Source organism: Labrus bergylta, chromosome 3 (assembly GCF_963930695.1).
Source record: "Labrus bergylta chromosome 3, fLabBer1.1, whole genome shotgun sequence".
NCBI classification, from domain to species: Eukaryota; Metazoa; Chordata; class Actinopteri; order Labriformes; family Labridae; genus Labrus; species Labrus bergylta.
The window spans coordinates 22,771,319-22,791,110 of record NC_089197.1 but is presented as its reverse complement, the minus strand read 5'-3'; the positions used below and the strand labels follow the sequence as shown (position 1 = coordinate 22,791,110).

At 38.0% G+C, this 19,792-nt stretch overlaps 2 protein-coding genes across 4 annotated transcripts; one reads left to right on the top strand and one right to left on the bottom strand.

Moving 5' to 3' along the window:
• Nucleotides 1-2,352: 2,352 nt before the first annotated feature.
• pigb (phosphatidylinositol glycan anchor biosynthesis, class B) lies at nt 2,353-6,519 on the top strand. The gene is made up of 12 exons (XM_020661340.3): nt 2,353-2,776; nt 2,932-3,061; nt 3,578-3,695; nt 3,804-3,908; nt 4,342-4,472; nt 4,566-4,706; nt 4,787-4,838; nt 4,936-5,147; nt 5,392-5,456; nt 5,543-5,756; nt 6,068-6,245; nt 6,331-6,519. Exons 1-12 carry the CDS (start codon nt 2,665-2,667, stop codon nt 6,442-6,444), a joined length of 1,572 nt encoding a protein of 523 aa, XP_020516996.2. The 5' UTR covers nt 2,353-2,664; the 3' UTR covers nt 6,445-6,519.
• ccpg1 (cell cycle progression 1) lies at nt 6,405-18,008 on the bottom strand. 3 transcript variants are annotated; one of them, XM_065952988.1, is made up of 11 exons: nt 17,850-18,007; nt 15,321-15,411; nt 14,209-14,323; nt 13,967-14,052; nt 13,667-13,856; nt 13,450-13,545; nt 11,592-11,921; nt 10,513-10,628; nt 9,758-9,871; nt 8,227-9,518; nt 6,405-7,332 (listed from the first exon to the last, which is right to left on the bottom strand). In XM_065952988.1, the coding sequence occupies exons 2-11, from the start codon at nt 15,399-15,401 to the stop codon at nt 7,143-7,145; spliced, it is 2,610 nt and encodes an 869-aa protein (XP_065809060.1). In that variant the 5' UTR covers nt 15,402-15,411; nt 17,850-18,007; the 3' UTR covers nt 6,405-7,142. The 3 variants fall into 3 exon arrangements, with proteins under 3 accessions (XP_065809060.1, XP_020516983.2, XP_065809061.1); XM_065952989.1 differs by having other exon boundaries at nt 7,194-7,332; nt 8,213-9,518; nt 17,850-18,008; XM_020661327.3 differs by lacking the exon at nt 13,450-13,545.
• Between the last annotated feature and the right edge of the window lie 1,784 nt (nt 18,009-19,792).

Sequence of the window (19,792 nt, the reverse complement as noted above, 5' to 3'; positions counted from 1 at the left end):
TGATTCTTTAAGTTCAATTTGCTAATAAAGGTTATATTATATATCCTATCAAGTTCATGTATGTGTCCATACATGAACACACAAAAACTATTGGTCAGACATGAAACATTTTTACTGCGTTACCCTGCAAACAGAGAAATGATCTTACTGTTCCAAGCTTGACAAACAAAATCTGCTATGGAAAATGTTCTCTTTGCATAAAACAGCTCAGTTTGGAAGACGGAAGAAAATGAAGGGTATGTCATGAACAAAAATACTTGGTTGGGGTTTTCAATGGGGACCATTGTCAAGCTTATGAGAACATTGACCTTTTATTTTTTACGAAATACTAATCCATGCAGTAAAGTTAAGTGATCTCAAAATATCCTCCAATGCAAAAAAAAATAAAAATGTTTTGGAACTTATACAAAGTATAAATGATGTATTGTGTATGTGTTTTAATGGTGAGGAGGGGCTTTAGAGAATTTCCGTCAGGTTTGACACACAGATTCATAATTCTGGAGGTAAAATCATTACATATTTTATTGTGAATATTAACAATCATACAAGGAACCCCAAAGAAGCCTGAATCAGTCTATATGGGGATTGTTCTTAAGGAACCCTGCTCCGACAGTCCAGCAGTATTTTGTTGTTCTTTCTGTGAAGCATTTCCTTGGAGTGAAGATTATTTCAGTCTGTTTCATTGTGTTTCTTTGGCACATCCTGGTTCTTCTGTCCTGAGGGCTTCAGCTCAAAATAAGGTCTGTAGATGTAAACACCACCAGCAACTCCAAGCAGCGTGGCAAAGGCCAGCTGTGTGAAGGGTATTCTTCTATGAAACATGTCTGGTTTTGTGAATTCCCACTGTTGAGATACAAGAAAGATCATGAAAACAGGAGAAAAGTAATGCTATCCAAGACTTGATAAACTGTCTTTTTAATCGTTTTGCAAATCCTGTGCTCTGTTGAATGTTACACGTTCTTGCAAAATGTTAAGCATACCTTGCTGCATGGAGTCTGTTAGTTACTCTACATAGTGCTGGACATATGCTATAGTTTTAAAAGTGTAAGCAGAGCCAAATATATAAATGAATAATCCAATCATTCATTAATAACTTGCATTCATTTAACAACTCAAGTTATCAGATCAATCAAACGGACAACTAGATCATTGGAATATTTTGTTTTACTGGACAAAAAAAAAACTACATGCAATGCAATACTGATGTATTTCTCCAGGATGTTAGAAATATTTTAATGGGAATTTCGATACAGTTTTAGTTTTACGTTGAAAATCCAACCCGGATGTACTCATTTTGCGTTCACTACCTTTACAGGTTCTAGCTGTGTATCTACATTCAACACAAGCGTGACAGATATGCTGCTTTAGAGGTGAAACTCTGCGATATTTGTTACTTACCAAGGAAGAGCTTTCATTCAAGGTTTTTAATGATCACCGGACACAGACGGACAGAAGGACACAGAGGAAAACACTGAAGATACAAACAAACCTTAGACCTCAAAGACACGACAGGACACTATTCTTCTTCTAGTGTAAATTCCGGAAGAACAGCAACAAGCTGTAGTAGTCCGCCACCTAGCGGAGTGTACAGGAACACGCTTCCTCTTCTTTCAAGGACAGTGTTTTCATTACATTAACCTCAGGGACCTTAAAAAGACTTGAGCTAAAAGTAAACAGTATTAAGATATTTTGCTTTAGTTCAACTTATAGTAGCCTATCTCATGATAAATCATGGCAAAAACATATATTCATTAAAATTACTCAATGCAGACATTTTCCCATGCCACTGATTTCTCTTACATATGGCATCTGATGATTATTATCGCTCTTGTGTTGATCTAGAGGCTGTATTTTACTGCTGTGGTTGACATGGGTTGATTAGCGTCATATTTCATCGGGTTTGTGTGTTTTGCTTTCCAACATCTGCAAAAAAGCCCAGAAAAAAGCCCCTGAGATGTAAAAAATTACACATAAAGTGTGATGATAAGGAAATGCACAAGTAATGTACAAGTAGCCTACCTCAAATCTGCATTTAGCAATACAGCATATGAGTGAATGTACCCTTTCACATTGTTCATTGCTTGGTGAGTTTTTAACTGAAATGGATCCAGGTAAAGTAATAACACATGAATACTAAAGTAAATAACTACTTATCATCTTAAATGTTTTTGTTGGTAAGTTAATATTTGAAGTGCTTCATTTATTTATTTATAATTATATTTATATAAGTCCAATTGCATATTTTTTCGTATAATTTAAATGTTTTACCCATGGTGTTACCATTCCTCTCGTTATAAAATTTACTGTAATTTATGCGAAATTCCACTTTTACTTTGAAGGCGGGAAACTGTGATTAACCGGAAATAGGTGTGCATGCGGAAGCGCAGACAAACATTTGAGCACGGTTCCTTCCGTGCTTAATGGAAGTTTGTAAGAATGAAATGTCATTGAGTTTGTTTTTGCAAAGTTGAATTCCACAGTTAAATAACGTGAAGCGTCATTTGAAGCGCCTGACTTTAGAGCTGAAGGTCTTTAGGTTTTATTTTCATGTTGCTGGAGAGTTCACAGAGTTTGTGAATCTGACTCCACATACCTGACGTACATCCTGACAGGTGTCATGTCGACAGCAGATTGTGCAGACAAGCTAAGAGACAAAATGCGCTGATGGAGAACATCCGATCACGGCTGAAATTTGGGAATAAAGGCGATGACGTGAAACTGAGGAAACGCAAATCCAAGCTGTACTCAAAGGAAAGTGAATCTGCTCTGAACGACGGTGGGGCCCCAACAGATTGTGACATTATTATCATTGGAGAAGAAAAAATAGATCAGACTAATAATCCCTACTGACCATAAAAAGTGCATGCTGTAGTGACGTATTTAAAAAAACATTTCTGAGTGATGTGAACTGATTTCTCTTGACTTCCGCAGGTGGGCTGAGAGTCAGAGTTGTTGTGTTTTGTTTGGTGTTCAGACTGATCAACTGCGTCCTGGTTCAGACCAGCTTCGTCCCTGATGAGTACTGGCAGGCTCTGGAGGTTTCCCATCGTATGGTCTTCGAATATCCTTCTACATTGTGACCTCAGTCTGCACAGGAGGGCAAAGATGACTGCATAGAAGTCAAACAAAACATAATTAATTGGTGTAATTAAATGATACTAAAAAGAGCAATGCTATAAATACTGAAAAGGACAAGGAATACTTAGTACATATAATATTAAAAATGGATAATTTAACAAGGACTGTATGAAATATTTGAATTCAGAGTGTCATGAATGGAAAACTTGACATGTTCCTTATGGGGGAGCACATCAAATATGTTTCTTTTTCTGGTTTAATCCCATTGTGGGAGTTTTTAAAGTATAATTATTGAAGGTGGGTTTTTCAGCATTCATGTGCAGAAACTGCAGCTTTTGACTTGTTTTGTAGAACTGGAACTCTGTACACCGTTTTTTTTTTTTTTTTTTTTACAGTTTAACAAAAACAAAAGAGCCCCCCCCCCATCACATTTGTGAAGCTGGAACCTTGTAACCAGTGGAACCAGTTCAATCATTCTGTACTACCTTAACAGGGAGACTTATGGGTATCAGACCTGGGAATGGACAGAAGGTATACGAGGATATTCCTATCCACTCTTCTTTGCATTTATCTTCAAGATATTACACTTCTTAAGCTATGACTCAGTGTTTCTTCTGGTAAGTTAACACGTTTTCTATCCAGACAAGTCTTTGAATCAACATGTTATTTTATTTCATTCTTTTTAGTACTTTTTTCACTCCTCTGGGTGTGGCTTTGTTCTGCAGATATGGCTGCCTCGAATCATTCAAGCACTCCTGGCTGCGTTTGCAGACGTAAAATTCTTCTTCCTGATACGAACGTTGCAGAGTCCAGATGTGGCCAACTGGACGGTAAAGACACTGAGTAATATACTGAAGGGGATTCTGCACACAGGACTTTAAACATGACAGACGTATTACTGTTAATATATAAATGTGAGGGAGATTTTAAATCAGGAACGTTTTTATTCCATGAATGCAAAAAAACAAAACTGAAAGAATGTAAGTCTCCAAAACATGACTACTTTGTATGTTTAGGTAGACTTTTAGCATTTGCTCAAACTTTTGATGATAAATATTGATGTCTTTTACATTTTCTTATTGTTTACTAAGTTTATTGTTCCCATTGTGGAAATTGTCTTATGCTCTACGACACATCAACCCACCCCCCCAAAAAACATATCATGCCATATTTTGTTGGCAGTTCGCTGAGGCGTCATGCCGTCTCAGTTCTCTTCTTACCTCAGATACATGTCTCACCTTTTCTTCTTGTTTTGGTCTGTAGTTCTTCTGCCATCTTTGCTCGTGGTTCTCATGGTACTGCTGCACCAGGACCCTCACCAACAGCCTGGAGACCACCCTCACCTATCTGGCTCTGTGTTACTTTCCCCTCCCTGGGTCTAAACAACACAGCAGGTCTAGGCTCTTAACTTCTCTGTTTTACCTTTAAATATGAATACATATACATAAAATCATGTTTTAACAGATATTTCATTGATGTTTTTCCAGCAACAAATATTTGACCCTGGTTGCCCTGGCGGTCGTTTGCCGACCCACAGCCCTGATAGTCTGGTTTCCTCTGCTGATGTACCATTTCTGTCAGGAAGAAAACAAACTGAGGATCATCACTCACAACTACCTTCCCATAGGGTTTGTATTTTCAATTAAATGCCAATTTAATCTGTATTTCATCCTCCAGTCTTTAATTATTATGCGTCTTTTGTTTGCAGAGTTGTGGCTGTTGTGATGTCAACACTGATTGATTGTATATTCTATGAAAAGGTAAAACATGAAATCAATGTGATTCTCAAATCATGTGACCTATTGCACTTAAATTCAAAGCTAACAGCTGCTCTCTGTCGTGTTTTTTTTTTTTTAGTTGACCCTGGTGCAGTTGAACTTCCTGAAGTTTAATATCTTCCATGGTGTGGCAGATTTTTACGGCTCTCACCCTTGGCACTGGTACCTCACTCAGGGGTTTCCCGTCGTCATGAGTACTCATCTTCCTCTTTTTCTTCACGGGTGCACCCTCGCCTTCAAAAAGTATAAAGTTCTCCTGGCAGCAGTCGTCTGGACCATCATAGTGTACAGGTACAACCTTTTTGTGGACACATTGGCTTCTCCTTCACCGTAAGACAGTTAAAAAGCTACCTTTTTGATAAGTTTGAAAATGATTGATGACATCTGTATTTATCTCTTCCTCACTGTCTTTGCTGCATTTCTGTATAAAGATCTCATGTAATCTGTAAGCAGTTTGACAAACATGGCTCCTGGCCGTTAATGATATTATAAGCCTCCTCAGACAAACCGAAACATTTGAATTATTTCCCTCCAGTTTTCTTCCTCACAAGGAGTTCAGATTCATATATCCGGTGCTGCCGTTCTGCATGGTCTTCTGTGGTAGGACCTCAATTTCACATCAGATATTTATTTTTGTCAAAGACCGGCCAGATGTTTGTTTACATTCCTTTATACTTCTTCAACAGGGATCTCGTTGGCTAGTCTCAAAGAGTGGAGAAGAGCTGCTGCATTTGTGTTGTTGCTGAGTAACCTGACAGCCGCTCTGTACACCGGCCTGGTCCATCAGCGAGGAACTCTGGATGTCATGAGTCACATCCAGACGCTTTGTGACACAAGCAGCTCCTCCACCCCTCCTGACGTCCTCTTCCTCATGCCTTGCCACTCGACGCCTTTTTACAGGTACACTTCACTCCTCAGGGACAGTGATGAGCTGAATGATGTGTTTGATTTGAAAAACCTTTATTACTCAAATATAGGAGCGATGAGCATGTAACATTTCCTCATTGAAATAATAAGGTTCACTTTCTACAATCACAATTTTTTTGTATTAAGATTCTGAGCTGCTCGTGTCGGGGAGCACATTCAGCTAGAGTGCTTGCAGTGTTGTCCATCTCGGATAATAGACGGTTATATATTTTAATGACTTGATAACTGGCTGTGTGATAAATCAAACTTTCCTCATTTGTGCTGTACTGATTCTCTATTTGTAGCCATGTTCACTGCCCAATGAAGATGAGGTTTCTCGAGTGTCCTCCGGATCTCGGAGAGGAAGCTTATGTGGATGAAGCGGACAGTTTCTATGACGACCCTCTTCTCTGGCTCAGGAAATCATTTCCTTACAAATCTTCTCTGCCGACTCACCTGGTTTTGTTTGATGTCCTGGAGACGGTGAGATATTCACAGATTATAGTTTGTCTGTATCAAACTTTCAATAGTCTAACCTGAATGTTTTTTTTTTTTTTTATTGTTGTAGGAGATCTCTGTCTTTTTGAAAGGGAACAACTTTGTGAGGACAGCAGAGATATTTCACACTCATTTTCCTGAGGGAAGAGTTGGAGGAAGCATCTTTATTTATGAAAGGCACTGAAAACCACTGGAAAACTTTTCTATTTAGAAAGAGAACAACATGCTACTGAAATAAATATATTTAACTCAAATGTCATTTTGAAGTATCATTTCAAATATAAATTCTCAAAGTGTGTTTTTATCTGTGTCATTTATAAGATTTGGTGTGACATTTGATTCCCAGTAATGTCAATCAAACTTTCAGGTCCAGTTAAAACCAGCTTGAGGTGGAATGTTTGAGAGAAAATCTGAAACACAAGCAAATAGCTTTTTGTATCAGGAAATTAAAACACCTACATGGCTTGACACAAAAACACCCAAACTAGGCAAGTCTTTGTTTCATGTTTGTTCAAATTTCACAACAGTCATATTCCCAATGAATAGTACGTGCCTTATGTTTTTTTTTGTTTTTGTTTTTTTTAAACATACTGTAAGTACTAAAGTTGTTTTTGTGCGTCAGTGATGTTTTAGCAGGAAATCATCTAGAGGTCAAAAATATATTTGTAGAATAAAGTGAGACTTCTTGAGTTACTAACGTGAAGATAACGTCGATGCCACATCTTTCAGGCAAACCTAAAAACAACAACTTCACTAAAGGCAGAACAGATGAAGGACATTCAGTAGCAAAAACATTGACATTGTGCAAACTTACAAATAAAAGCATCTAAATACAACCTGAAATAGAATTTAGCAACAATAACATTAACCCAGCTGAAGGTTTTAGTATTTCGGATCAAACGGCATTGGACCCAGTTCTATTTTGACATCATCTATGTGTCTGTCTGTGGTTTTTCCTGATCGGCTCCACTTGCGTTCACCGTGAGCTTGAGATCTGGCTCTCTGCTGCTTTCGCTGGTGATGCTTCGCCCTCGATGATTCCTTCGAGTCATCGGGTCTCTCAAAGGGCCCACTGTGAGATTGAAACAAAAAATAAAGGGCCTGATTATTAATTTAAATTAAAACGATACAATGATTTAAATGACAAAAATGGTCAAGAAAAGCTGAAGGATAAGTATGAGTTCATAAATCCAAGACAGACATTAAGAAATGCTATAAAGGTAGAGTCCAATGTGATTTCCATGTTTCTTATAAAACAATAAGGGACAAGTTCCCAACTAGAAGACATTTTGGTCAACGAGTAGTTAGGTCAATTTATCTGTGAAAATGTCTTTCTGGTATAAAAGGTTAAACAACGTGGATGCAGTTTGGTAACTGGAATAACACTGTTGGCAATGTCATGTCTTTTAAATATAAGATTTATGTTATAATCCAACCAAAATGCTTTCCCTGCCGAACGTGTCCAACAGTGTGTGAGGTTCACATTAAATACTCACAAACTACAGAAAACATTATAATGAGCACATCCTATCAAACCACCTTGATGGATACAATGATTAATCAATCAACAAAAAAAGAGTATTGTTGTATCTCGGATTTAAACTGCCAACATAAGAACGTGTTTTTCTCATTTAATGGATCAATATAACTGCAGCCCATCAGTTCTCAGTCATTGAGTGTTAAGTGACTACGAGTCTCTGTCCACAAGCTTTTCTGCAAATAACTCATTCAGAACATTTGGGTACAAGAATTAATTTGCAAGAAAAAAATCAAGAAAAAAAATGGGATACTAATTTCTAAGTGACAGAATGCTACCTGTTGCTAGAGGGTTTGTCTGTTTGTTTTTTTTATTTCAAAAGAATTCTTGGAAATGATACCGCAGTTTGTCACAAAAGTTGCTCAATGCAAATACGTCATTCAGGTGGACACTTGTAAAACAAAATACTTAGTACCTCAGGAGACCTACCGCGGGCCGTAGCTTTTTCTGTAAGCCTCTCCAAAGAAGTGTCTGTAAATGTAGTCATCCAGATCTTCAAACACATCGTCATCGTGGCCATGATACTCGTGCATGTGTGACAGATAGTCCTCCACGCCACTGACAAAGTCTGTGAACAGCATGCGGTCGTGGATAAACACTCCATTGTGGAAGAAGTTGTTGATGAACATCTCAAGCTCCTCCCAGTGGTGGAAGTGGTCGACCTCTTGCTGCAGGTAGCTCCGCATCAGCTGGTAAAACTCGTCTGCTCTTATTGGCTGCATAGCTTTGTTGAAGAGACTCATGGACTCCTGGTAAGCGCAGTCAAAAACCCCGGAGCATCCTTTGTGGTTGGCCTTGTGGGTGTTTGGACCTTCATCTTGGTGAGTTTTGTCTCCTGATTTTCGCGTGTTGTCGTTGCTCTGGAAGGACTCGTCGTATTTGTGCGAGTGTCTGTGGTGAGGCTTGTATCTGTGCTGCCACGACTCCTTTCTGTTCTTCTCTCCATGTCTCTTCTCATAAAAGCCTCTGGCTTTGTTAACGAAGGTTGACGCTGAGTCCTTGAAGTTTCTGAAAGTCAGTTTAACGGAATCTGAGAATTTCCTCAGGTTCTCCTTCACAGCCTCCTTTGCTTTCTTTATCTGCTCTTTATGGTGATGGACGAACTCCTTGGTCGAGTTCTTCACAGCATCAAATGTCTCTTTAACTTTACCTGCCATGCCCTCCTTGGTTTTTTTCACTTTAGACTCTGTGTCTCCCTTGGATCTGTCTTCTTTGGTTTCCACATACAGCCTCTCCCACAGGTCGGAGCGTTGCTGCTCAAAGCTCAGTCTCTTCTCCAGCTCCATCAGTCGTGACTGCAGCTCATCTGACCCTGAACCGCCGTCCTTTTCTCCAGACATACGACTTCTCAGCAGGTTTAACTCTCTCCTCAGCTCGTCTGTGACCTTCCTCTCCTTGTCCAGCTTCTTCCTCAGTGTCTGTGCTTCAACCATCATGTCTTCTCTCTGGCTTCGGATCAACCGTTTCTCCTCCTCCAGCTGGTCTTTCAGCCTCTGGTTTTCTGAAAGCGGTGAGTCAGCAGCTCCCGTTGCCTCCCGCTCTCTGATCTTAGAGCGCAGGTTTCGCAGCTCCTCCTGTAAGGCAGACAGGGACTTCTCTTCACGTTCCAGGGAGCTTTTCAGCAGCTGATTCTCCGCCATCACCCTCTGCTGCTGAGACATAATCTTAGTTCTCTCATCAGTCTTCTGTTTCAGCAAAGTCTCCAGGTCATCTCTCTGGGCCTAGATAGGAAAAGATAGAATAAAAGGGGAAGAGGCAATGTCTTTAAGGGTGGTGTGTTTATGAGGGTTACCAATAAGTCATCTACAATAACGACAAGAAGATAAGCAAGAAGATTCACTTTTTCAACAATTATTTTCTGTCTGTCACAACTGTCCAATGACATCACATGTACAGATTTGGTCCAAAAGGGCTGCCACAAACAAAATAAGAAGTAATTACAACTTGTTCTTTAAATGACCTGAATGTGGGCCTGTTTGACGCTGAGCCCCTGGTTCTCTTTCTTCATCTTCTCAATCACCTCTGTGAGCAGGGAAATCACTTTTTGCTCATCCAGGTCATCAAAGTCACCCTTCTGGACATGAGGGAGAAAAGGAAGGTTTCTGGTTTTAGAGAGAATTATTACTCAAAACATGAATCATTTGATGTTTTCATTTTTTAAGTAAACTACTATAAATATTAATAATTAAAAATAGTACAACAGTCTCCAAAATCTGTCAAAATCAACTGCACCAAAGGCCTTCTTGACTGTAAACTACTGGTGATGTTTTATGTTGGTACTCATCGTGATCACTCAGCTCAGTAGAGCATTTTTAGACTTTATGATGTCGTTAGATTTAGAGTATTTCCATGTGAAGTTGTTTCTAAATATTTTGCATGCTATATACAAATCATAGGAAAGCAATCATAAATCTAATGCTATCTAACTAACTCTGGACTACAGTCATAACAGTAACTAACTGTCAGAGTGGAAAAAACTCCTCAAGTTCAGATACAAGTTCAAAATGACACATAAATTAAAGTTTTATTTATGGGTTTCTATAATTGGTTAAAAAATAACTGGAAAGTAAAATAAACTTAAACTTAATAGAAAAATAAGAAGTTTGCGTGCAGGTCATACCGCTAAAAGAATGACACACACTTGAGTTCTAGATAACTGTCGGGTATCTGCAGCAGATTCTTATTATCTGAGTAATGACCTGTGATGTCACTGACCTCATTTGTTAAAGGTAGTTCCCTCATGTGTCGCTGAAGCAGATCTCTCACACTATCAAGCTCATTCACTCGGATTTTCTCCCCAGTCTTTTGTTTTTCTTGACTCTGGACTGTACCTGTAAGATTATTAACATACTGAACATTATTTAATCACTCATAACATAAAAATTGTAACAGCAGTCCACATTAGGGCCCGACCGATATGAGATTTTTGGGGCCGATACTGATATCCTTATAGATCTATGTTCGATCTGTAGAGATAGATACATATAGATGTATAAATGTATCGCATTCATCCCTCAAATGCAGTTGTAAAAAAGATATACAGTTTAACGAAGACAAGATGTTCTCTCAACGAGAAAGTAACTGTGCGTGTATGTTCATCAGCGCTTGACACCCTGTAGGGTGATGATGGTTGTTGTAATCTATATAGCACACTGATGGGGAAAGAGAACTGCTAGTGTGATACAATGAAACTCAAATGAAATGCTACTTGACTGGTGAATAAATCTAGTAATATTGGCGCATATCTGCTATAAAATTAGCTGATATCAATAGTCACTTGATATGCTATTATCGGCTGGCTGATTTATCGGTGGGATTCTAATTTACATTGGTCCATAATGTCTACATGGCTATAAACAAAAAGAGAAACAAAAGTGGGACAGGTAGATGACCTACAATTGACAAAGTCAGTGTAGTGAACACTAAAGATAAGAGTCACTGAGATAACCTGTGCACTGTTCTTATGATCAGAGAGAGGAGCATGTCCAAAATAAGATCTAGTCAGACAGACTGAGACATATAGAACATTACTGACAACATGGACGGCAACTTTTCAAATACTTATATGAAGCCAGTTACAAAAGTGCAAAATGGGTGTACAATCCCCCTGGTGAGGTCTCCCTAGTCCAGTTTCATTCAAGCTATAAAATTGATTCCGAACATTTTTCTCTTTCAAATGTGTTATACGCCTCAATTACTCAATTACTATAAGTTAGGCTCTAAAAATATGCAGGATGATCAGAATGCAATTATGCTGAATTTAAGATTTGCCAGTTCTTCTGTGAACTTCTTACCATAGAAATGACCAAAGCCCATGCTGATGGCGATGAGGAGGGCGATCAGGACACACTTGTTGAGGATGCTGCTGCGCTGTCCCTGGATGCTGACATCAAGATCATCTGGACTAACTTCAGTCTGTTCCTCCTGCTGCCTCTGTTCTTTATCCTCCTCCTCCTCCTCACTGTGGTCTGACTCCAGCTCCTCCTCCTCCTCTTCAGGCTCCGTCACGATGCTCGTGGTATTCTTCCTAAACCTTCGTCTTCGGATTACGGTACTTGGGCTTCTTCCGGCTTCGTCCTCACTGCTGCTTGAGTTTGTCACTGCAGGCTGTTGTACTGGGAAAACTGAAGAAAAGGCACAGTCATGGTTACAGTGATTGTATCAAATAAAGAAAAACAAAAGAAAAAAAGGTTCACATTGTAACAATAATAACAGGCTTATAAAGAGTGCGCAAGTGAGGTTAATCATGCAGGTAATTACATGTCTGACATGTTCCTTTATTCAAACAGAAATATTCTTCAATCATTCCTAATATTCTCCTATTCCATTTTTTGACCCAAAGTCAGATAACAAGATTGATATCAATCCAAGAAACAGTCAAGCACATCCAGTAGTGAGCAAAGATCAAACTATATAATCAGACAATATGAAGAAGTTATTTCATAAACCAGGCTTAAAGCTATACAGCTGCAGTGAAGAAAAGTCAGGATGAAAAGCTGGTAAAAAATCTTCAATAGAAAAAAGAAATTAATATATACTATCACCACCCTCTCATTAGGACACAAGTAGATTTTGAGTATTACTACATCTGTGTACTCAATTAAATGACTGTGGTAATATTCCTGTGCTATGATTGACAGTGTCATTCTGATTCTTAGCCGGTGCCCTTAAAAAAACGTATATAATCAGATACCACAATCAGTCTCTGTTGAAGTTTTATATCAGTTTCCAGTACAATGAAAAGCTATCACATGAAAAATTATTTGGCAGAGTGTTTTGCCGCTCTCTGAACATTTTCAACTCTCAATGATTGCTCTGCAAGCTCTTGGCGGCTCTTGGTTTTAACTCTTATTTCTGATAGATCCTGGCTTTTACATCTTCATAAACCTGTTCATTCTGTGGAATCATGTTTGTTAGTTTCAGAATCACAACTACAAGGAAAACACCAGACTTTTATAACTTCACACAGCAAAACAAGCTTACACAAGTGAAAACAGTGAAGGAAACAGAGTGGATATGTTTAAATATGGTTAAACATGCATTTCAAACAGGGCTGGGCAATATAAAAGGTTTTAAAGATATATCGATATAAAGGGTAAGACAATGTTGTTTATAGCGATAAAGTTAATGTTGCATTAAAATAATATTTCTTTGGTACAGCCTACTTCTCTTCTCACTCTTTCCCTCTTCACCATGCTCTACCTCTCTCTCTCTCTGAGCAAAACTAAAAAAAAAACAAATAATAGAAAGATAATAACAAAATACACAGCTCCATGTATCTTGTTATGCAGGGAAGGAACTTTTGTTATTTATTTTATTTAAGGAACATTTCTGTCTATTATCATCATTTTCTATCTCACAAACGGGTAGTTTATTTGTATGTCTTTGTTGACATTGTGCAGCTGGCTGTTAATAAAAGAACCTGTGTGACATTTGGCCCATGTAGATTTGACTTAGAACTTACTTTGTTTTGGTTAATTCTTTATAGAAAAAATTATGCTTTTTTGGTCCATATCGCCCAGCCCCAATTCAAAAGAGTCACAGCTGGCTCACATCAACATGTGTTCAGATCAGTCACTAACAAGTTAGGTCTGTGGTTTGCTGAGCAAGCTTAGCAGCATACAAGCTTCACTCCAGATTCAATTAGGCCACCTGGAACAGAGCGGCCTCCAGTGAACCGACTTCTCAGGCTGTAGCCGAGGTTCAAAAGCCTCCCTGGAAGTTTCCAGTGACTCAACATCAAACCTGCTTTGTTGATGTAGAAAACAGGCAGAGGAAGACATTTGTGTCTGGCTGTAGTGTAAATTAAATGTAGACTTTTTGAGAAGATAGTATGTTACTGTGTGAGAGTGCGTTTCTGCTGCCTTACCAGTTTCAGCAGCAGTGAAGGCATACTGGCTGCTGCAGGAGGTGCCCATATAGAACTCTTTGTTTGCTTCTGCCTCTTCTTCCACCTCAGCGTGCTCATCCTCCTTCAAGTCTCTCAGAGTCACGATGTCCGAGTGATCGCTGGAGGACAGCACAGTCACATGCTCTTTCCCTGTGGTGTCGTTACCGGCCTGTAGAAGATGCAGTATGTTACAGGTAGATATGGCAGAGGTCAAAGCAATACAGACGCTGTGGATTATTTAAAGTAACACACTAGGTGTCACTTTTATGGTCTTCTAACCTCAGAGGCATAGAGTGTCTCATCAATAGTTTTTTCTCCCAGAGTGTCATCAAGTGAGTCAGCAGCTTCCTCCTCAGCACACGCACCTGAAAACATAAATGATAATGAGGACATATTAAGCTGGATTTCTAACCCAACTTCTAACCCCCCAATGACTGATAGATCTCCAGACACCACCCACCTCCAAAACCCTTTTTTTTTGGGGGGGGGGGGGGGGGGGGGGGGGGGGGGGGGGTATTTACCAGCAGATGCCGATGCCGGTTCCTGCAGCTCTGCTTTGGCCACTTGAGGGCACTCTAACAACTCTGCTCCATACTCCACCACAGCCTCTGGGCCCAGCGTCTCAATATCTGAACCCTGCACACATGATAGGCAGATATTAAAACTGATGGAATAAATATATCTTTATTAACTCAGACTCATATGAAGAGTGTTGCCTTACAAATACGAAGCAGTCAAACAGTAAATACAGACATTCAGTTTTCAGTAAGAAAAACTGTATTTCAAAGTAAGAGTTGCTACGTAAGAGAATCTGTTGGCAAAGTTTCATCATTTAATCTAAGAAACAAGTAAAAGATGAAAATCATTATCCACTGTTACTAAACAGACGTCAGTTTGTCAGCATGATGCTAAAAGCTGGAGGCAATGCAGTGTAGAAGTTTCCTTAGCGTGTATTTAAAATGGAATAAATAACAACCAACATCCTTTTCCTCAGACCTGGATGTGACAACACAGAGACATTTATCCAATCCACAAAAATACAAAAACACATAGAAGAATGCAACATGTAAATAAAGCTTAATGTGCTGCAAAATGATCCCATATAATAGGAAAGAAACAGCAACTGCAATAATGTATAAGCAAAAAATACTCATGCCCTTGTTGTGTAAGGTAAGACATCTGTTTTTAATACTTTATGATTTAGGCAAAAAATAGGATTGTGTTACCAAAATACTAGCAGAACCTTAGCAATGATCATGTTGTTGTTCATAATATAATAAAGTTGTTTTTTGTGCTGTCACATCATTGTGCAGTACTGTTTCAAAAAGTATCTGAAAACATTAAGAAACTAGTTTATCTAATGAGATATATGGAATATCACAAAAGTCAGTGAAAATGTAGCTCAGAAATCTTTCTCCAGTAAACAAAATTCGAGATAAGAGATAAAAAAAAATGTAAAGGGATTATGTTATCACATTCTAATTTCCTTTACAAAAGTTTATTATAATAACCGAGTCTGTGGGTTTTTTCTACATTACGATAAACCCTTTGTCGTTTCTGCCATCTTACATTTTTTTAGAACAGCAAATGAAAAACAAGCTGTGAAGGAAAAGGAAAAGACCTGGCTTTTTACCTCATTACTAACAATGGTCCAGCCACAGGACGACTCTGTATCACTTGAAGTCTCTGACATTTCTGTCAGTTTGTCACCCATGTACAGGGATCTACGGGAAATAAAGGTTAGACAGTAAAAACAGTATATCACGGTGAAACAGATAAAGTAGGTCATTGTGTCAGGAACATATTTCTCCACTATCACCTTCCCCACATGTTCCTGTTCTGCAACTAAACCACCCTATCTAATATGGAAAACCATTATCTAAATATAGTGTCAGGAAAAAGCAACAGCAGGTATTCTGTAAAGAAGGCTGTGTCTAATCTTTGGATGTGGTGGTCTGTCTAAAATGTAAACTAACTAACTAACTGAAAAGAGCCTTTAAAGGAAGACACAGTATGACACAGTATGACTCAGATCTATGGCAAGCCCTTTTAACATTTAAGTATTAGCGGTAATAGCAATTGTAGATATCAATAATTGCTTTTTGACATGTTAGAATTCCAAGCCGACATATCCACAATGTAATTTCCACTAGTAACAATTCTAATTAAAGATATCTACAATTTATTTTTACTAGTGGAAATGGTCATTGTAGATATCTGTAACTTAATTACAACTAGTCAACTTGTGCCATTGACTTCTATTCAAATTGAATTAGATATCTGCAATTCAATTTTTACATGTTGTAATTCAAAGTCGACATATCCATAATGACATTTTGACGTGTCGCAATTCCAATTCATGATATCTACAACTCAATACTCACTAGTAAAAATGTTAATTCTTGATATCAACAATTCTATTCTTACTAGTGACAAAGTTCATTTACGATATCTACAATTGTTCTAACATTATAGATATCATAAATTAATTCTAGATATCTAAAATGCAATTCTTACAAGTCGAAATTACATTATTGATATCTTGACCTGGAATTATTACATGTAAGAATATAATTACAGATATCTGCAATTACATTCTTACGTGTAACAATTATATTAGAGATATCTGAAATTTTCTTTTTAACTAGTCAAAATGTAATTGTTGATATCAAAAATGTAATTTCCACATGTAAAAATGCCTTTGTAGATATCTTCAATTATGTACAGACATATCCGAAATGAAGTCATTGTCCCTGAAATTGTCTGAAATTAGTATGCGCTGAATCTGATGTACACAGTTGGGAGACGATGATTGAAAATGGCGCGAGACGGAAACACTGAGACTGCAGTTTCTGCATTTGACAGAATTTTTAATGTGGCGGAGTAACAGAGAGTAACAATGACATCCTTGTTCCTACCAGACGCTTGTTTCGGCGTGCCCACATGAATGTCAGGTAAACTATAACTGTCTTCCACTTCAAAACACATACGGCGCGAGCCAATAGCACTGCCATCTGCAATCGTCTCTGCCACTGGCGGTGAATTTTCAAACCTCTTTAGGATTTGTTGAATATTCATGAACTATTTAAAAGTCGACCAATGGCTGTATGGTACACTACTAATATGACGGCCCGTCACGCCCACATATCTGAATACTGCAATTATTGAAATGGGAAATTACATTTCCACTAGTAACAATCCCTTTTCAACATGTGGAAATTCAATTGTAGATATCTGTAATAATTATATATACTAGTGAAAAAGTAATTACTGATATCTGTAATTCAATTAAAGATATCTGCAAATCAGTTTCTACATGTCGAAATTACATTTTACATGTAGAAATATATTTGGAACGTGTAAAAATGGTTTTACAGATTTCTTGAATTAACATTTCAACATGTCAAAATGTAATTTTGACATGTTGAAATGTTGAAATGTTGAAATGTTGAAATGCAATACAAAATTGCTACTTGTCAGCCTGACTGTTTTAATGTTAAAAGGGTCATATCAGAGCTGCTTGACATGACAACAGGAAATATGAAACTTACATCTTAATTAGAATCAGATACACACAAACAGACCTGCCTCTTTTCTGGCAAGGTTAAGGCTATTTCACACTGAGAAAATACTCGGGGGAATCGTATGGCTTGTTTTCTATTTAAAAAAATATGTCACAAATTGTGAAATACTGTGTTTACATTATCTTATCTCCTTGATTAGGGTCGTGAGATGCCTAAAGGTTTACATGATACATAGCTTTATGTGTCATGATGACGACCTGGACATACATTTCCATACAAACAAACAAATAAAGTTAAAAAAACAAAAACAAAAACAGCGACTTGTTGTGGTGACAGATTACAGTAAGGGGTGGTGTCAGCTCCTGCGGCCTCATAAAGTAAACAGCTTATGTTTGCCTCAGCAACACAGTTAACAACAATGAGCACTGCAGAAGTTAGCAGTGGATAGTTGACATTAACTCGGTGTGTTAACTTCAACTAATGTCATTTAGTCATTTATTTAACTTTGCGAGTTTAAAAACATTAAATCTAACAACATCGTCAGAACGTATAATTTAGTGCCATTTCCGCGACATCTGTTGTGAATAGCAGCCTCTCAACACCACTCGCTAATACACCACGAAACATTCAGAGCTCACCGGTGTTTCACGTCTTAAGACGCCGCAGCTGATTACAGAAGCCCCCGGAGTTATTGCAGCATACCCATGGACTGTAAATATTAAGAGTATGCCGCCTAGCCCCCTTAGCCTCGGGTTTTTCAGTTAACAACACTGCGAAGCCCAATGCAGGCGGGCAATGTAGTTTAATCTGGCTCAGCTAGACCAGCGACAGTACGCCTTTACCCAACGTTCGAAACTACATTTCCCATAGACCATCGCGGCGTCCAAACAGGCTCTACATGGGAGGAGCCAACAGTTTGCCAACGACCCTTGCGGCTCTGAAGAAAATATAAACAAGGAAGCGTGACACAGAAAAGCGCCAAGACAGTCTACCACGATTACAAGACGAAGAAAAACAACATTTGTGTGTCTATATGGGTTTCCATTAGTGCCAAAAACACAGTCTTTGCCTTTGGTTATTCACTATTATTATTATTATTATTATTATTATTATTATTATTATTCTTCCCTGAAGTCTTCTATTGATTCAACTTTGAACTTAACGTGTCATCAGAGTCAAACCAGTTGGACAGCGTCCCTCAATTTCCCACGTTGGACAGGATGAAGCCAAAATATCCCCGTGACCTGCGAGTCTGCGCAGTAAGGTTTTTTTTTTTCTAATCAACTTTATTGATTTATAACAATAAACAAACAATCAGAAAGACCAGGCGACAAAGAGCCATAAATCCTTAAATAATTGATTTCATTTAGAAAAAAAAGTTATTGAAAAATCATTGACATTTTTTTTTTGTTGTAAGAAATACAATTTAGAGACTCTAAATCTGTAAGTCAAATAAAAAATACTTAAAAATAGGTTTTAGTTAAGAAATGTTGCCTTATGGATATGACATTTTGCTAATACAATAAAAAGGTTGACAATTGCGCACAGTTTTTCATCTCTGCTGGTAAAACAAGAAAACAAATCTTCAATGCTAATCATGTTTGTTCTTTCACACGTTCTCTAGGTCTTTCCAGAATCTGACACAAAAAGGGTAACTAAAGAATAAGTGAATTATGATTTCAGGTTCAACTTTACAAAAAAAAGTACACAGTATATTAACAAATCTTGAGATGTACCTTTGTTGGATAAATATGATGTAGTAGCCACTATTTTCAGCCTTCTGCCAGTTATCGTCTGTGAAATGAGAGGTCCAACAGGTTTTTCTGCGCAGTAAAGATTGGCTAAAAGAGCTGCTCTATTGACGTGGCTTCTGTTAACAAGAAACACACAACTTACACTTACATCAAAGATCCCTCAGGAAGGTACAGTCCACAGCAGAGCAGATTCAGTGACTCTTGTGTTCGTGTTTGTTATTTTTTCTCTGGCCTTTTCTGTTTTACTCTGCTAATCTGATGCACGCAGCACTGTAAGGTACATAGCATTTGTACTGCATCAAATAACTAATTACAAAGATATAAGATGAATTGAACAAAACCGGGTTGAAGAACAAATGAACTGACTTGCATTTGGATTTCAGACCCATCTGTTTTTACATCATAGACCTATCTGATGTATACTGCAGCCGGTCAGCAGGGGGAGCTCTTAACCTTTTGGCTCCATCTGAGGCTAAGTATTCCGCTATCAATTCTTCATGCAGTTTATGCAATATACCTAGGTATAGCTGTCGCCTGAACGAGCCAGATTTAAGACTCTCTCCCAGTGAGAGAATTAGAATAAAGAATTGTTATTAAAATAATTTTACATCATATATGTCTGCTTATTTGTAAGGTTTTTTTTGTGGAGTGTTTTTGCATTATTATTCTTAAAATATTAGTTATGGAAGTAATTCTGATGCTGTTGTTGGATTGGTGAGGGGTGGAAATGTTACAACCTTTCTTTGGTATTTAAGAGACTAGAAACTAACTGCATAATGAGGAAATAATTAGCAGAATAATATACAAATGACATTATAGTTTTAGAT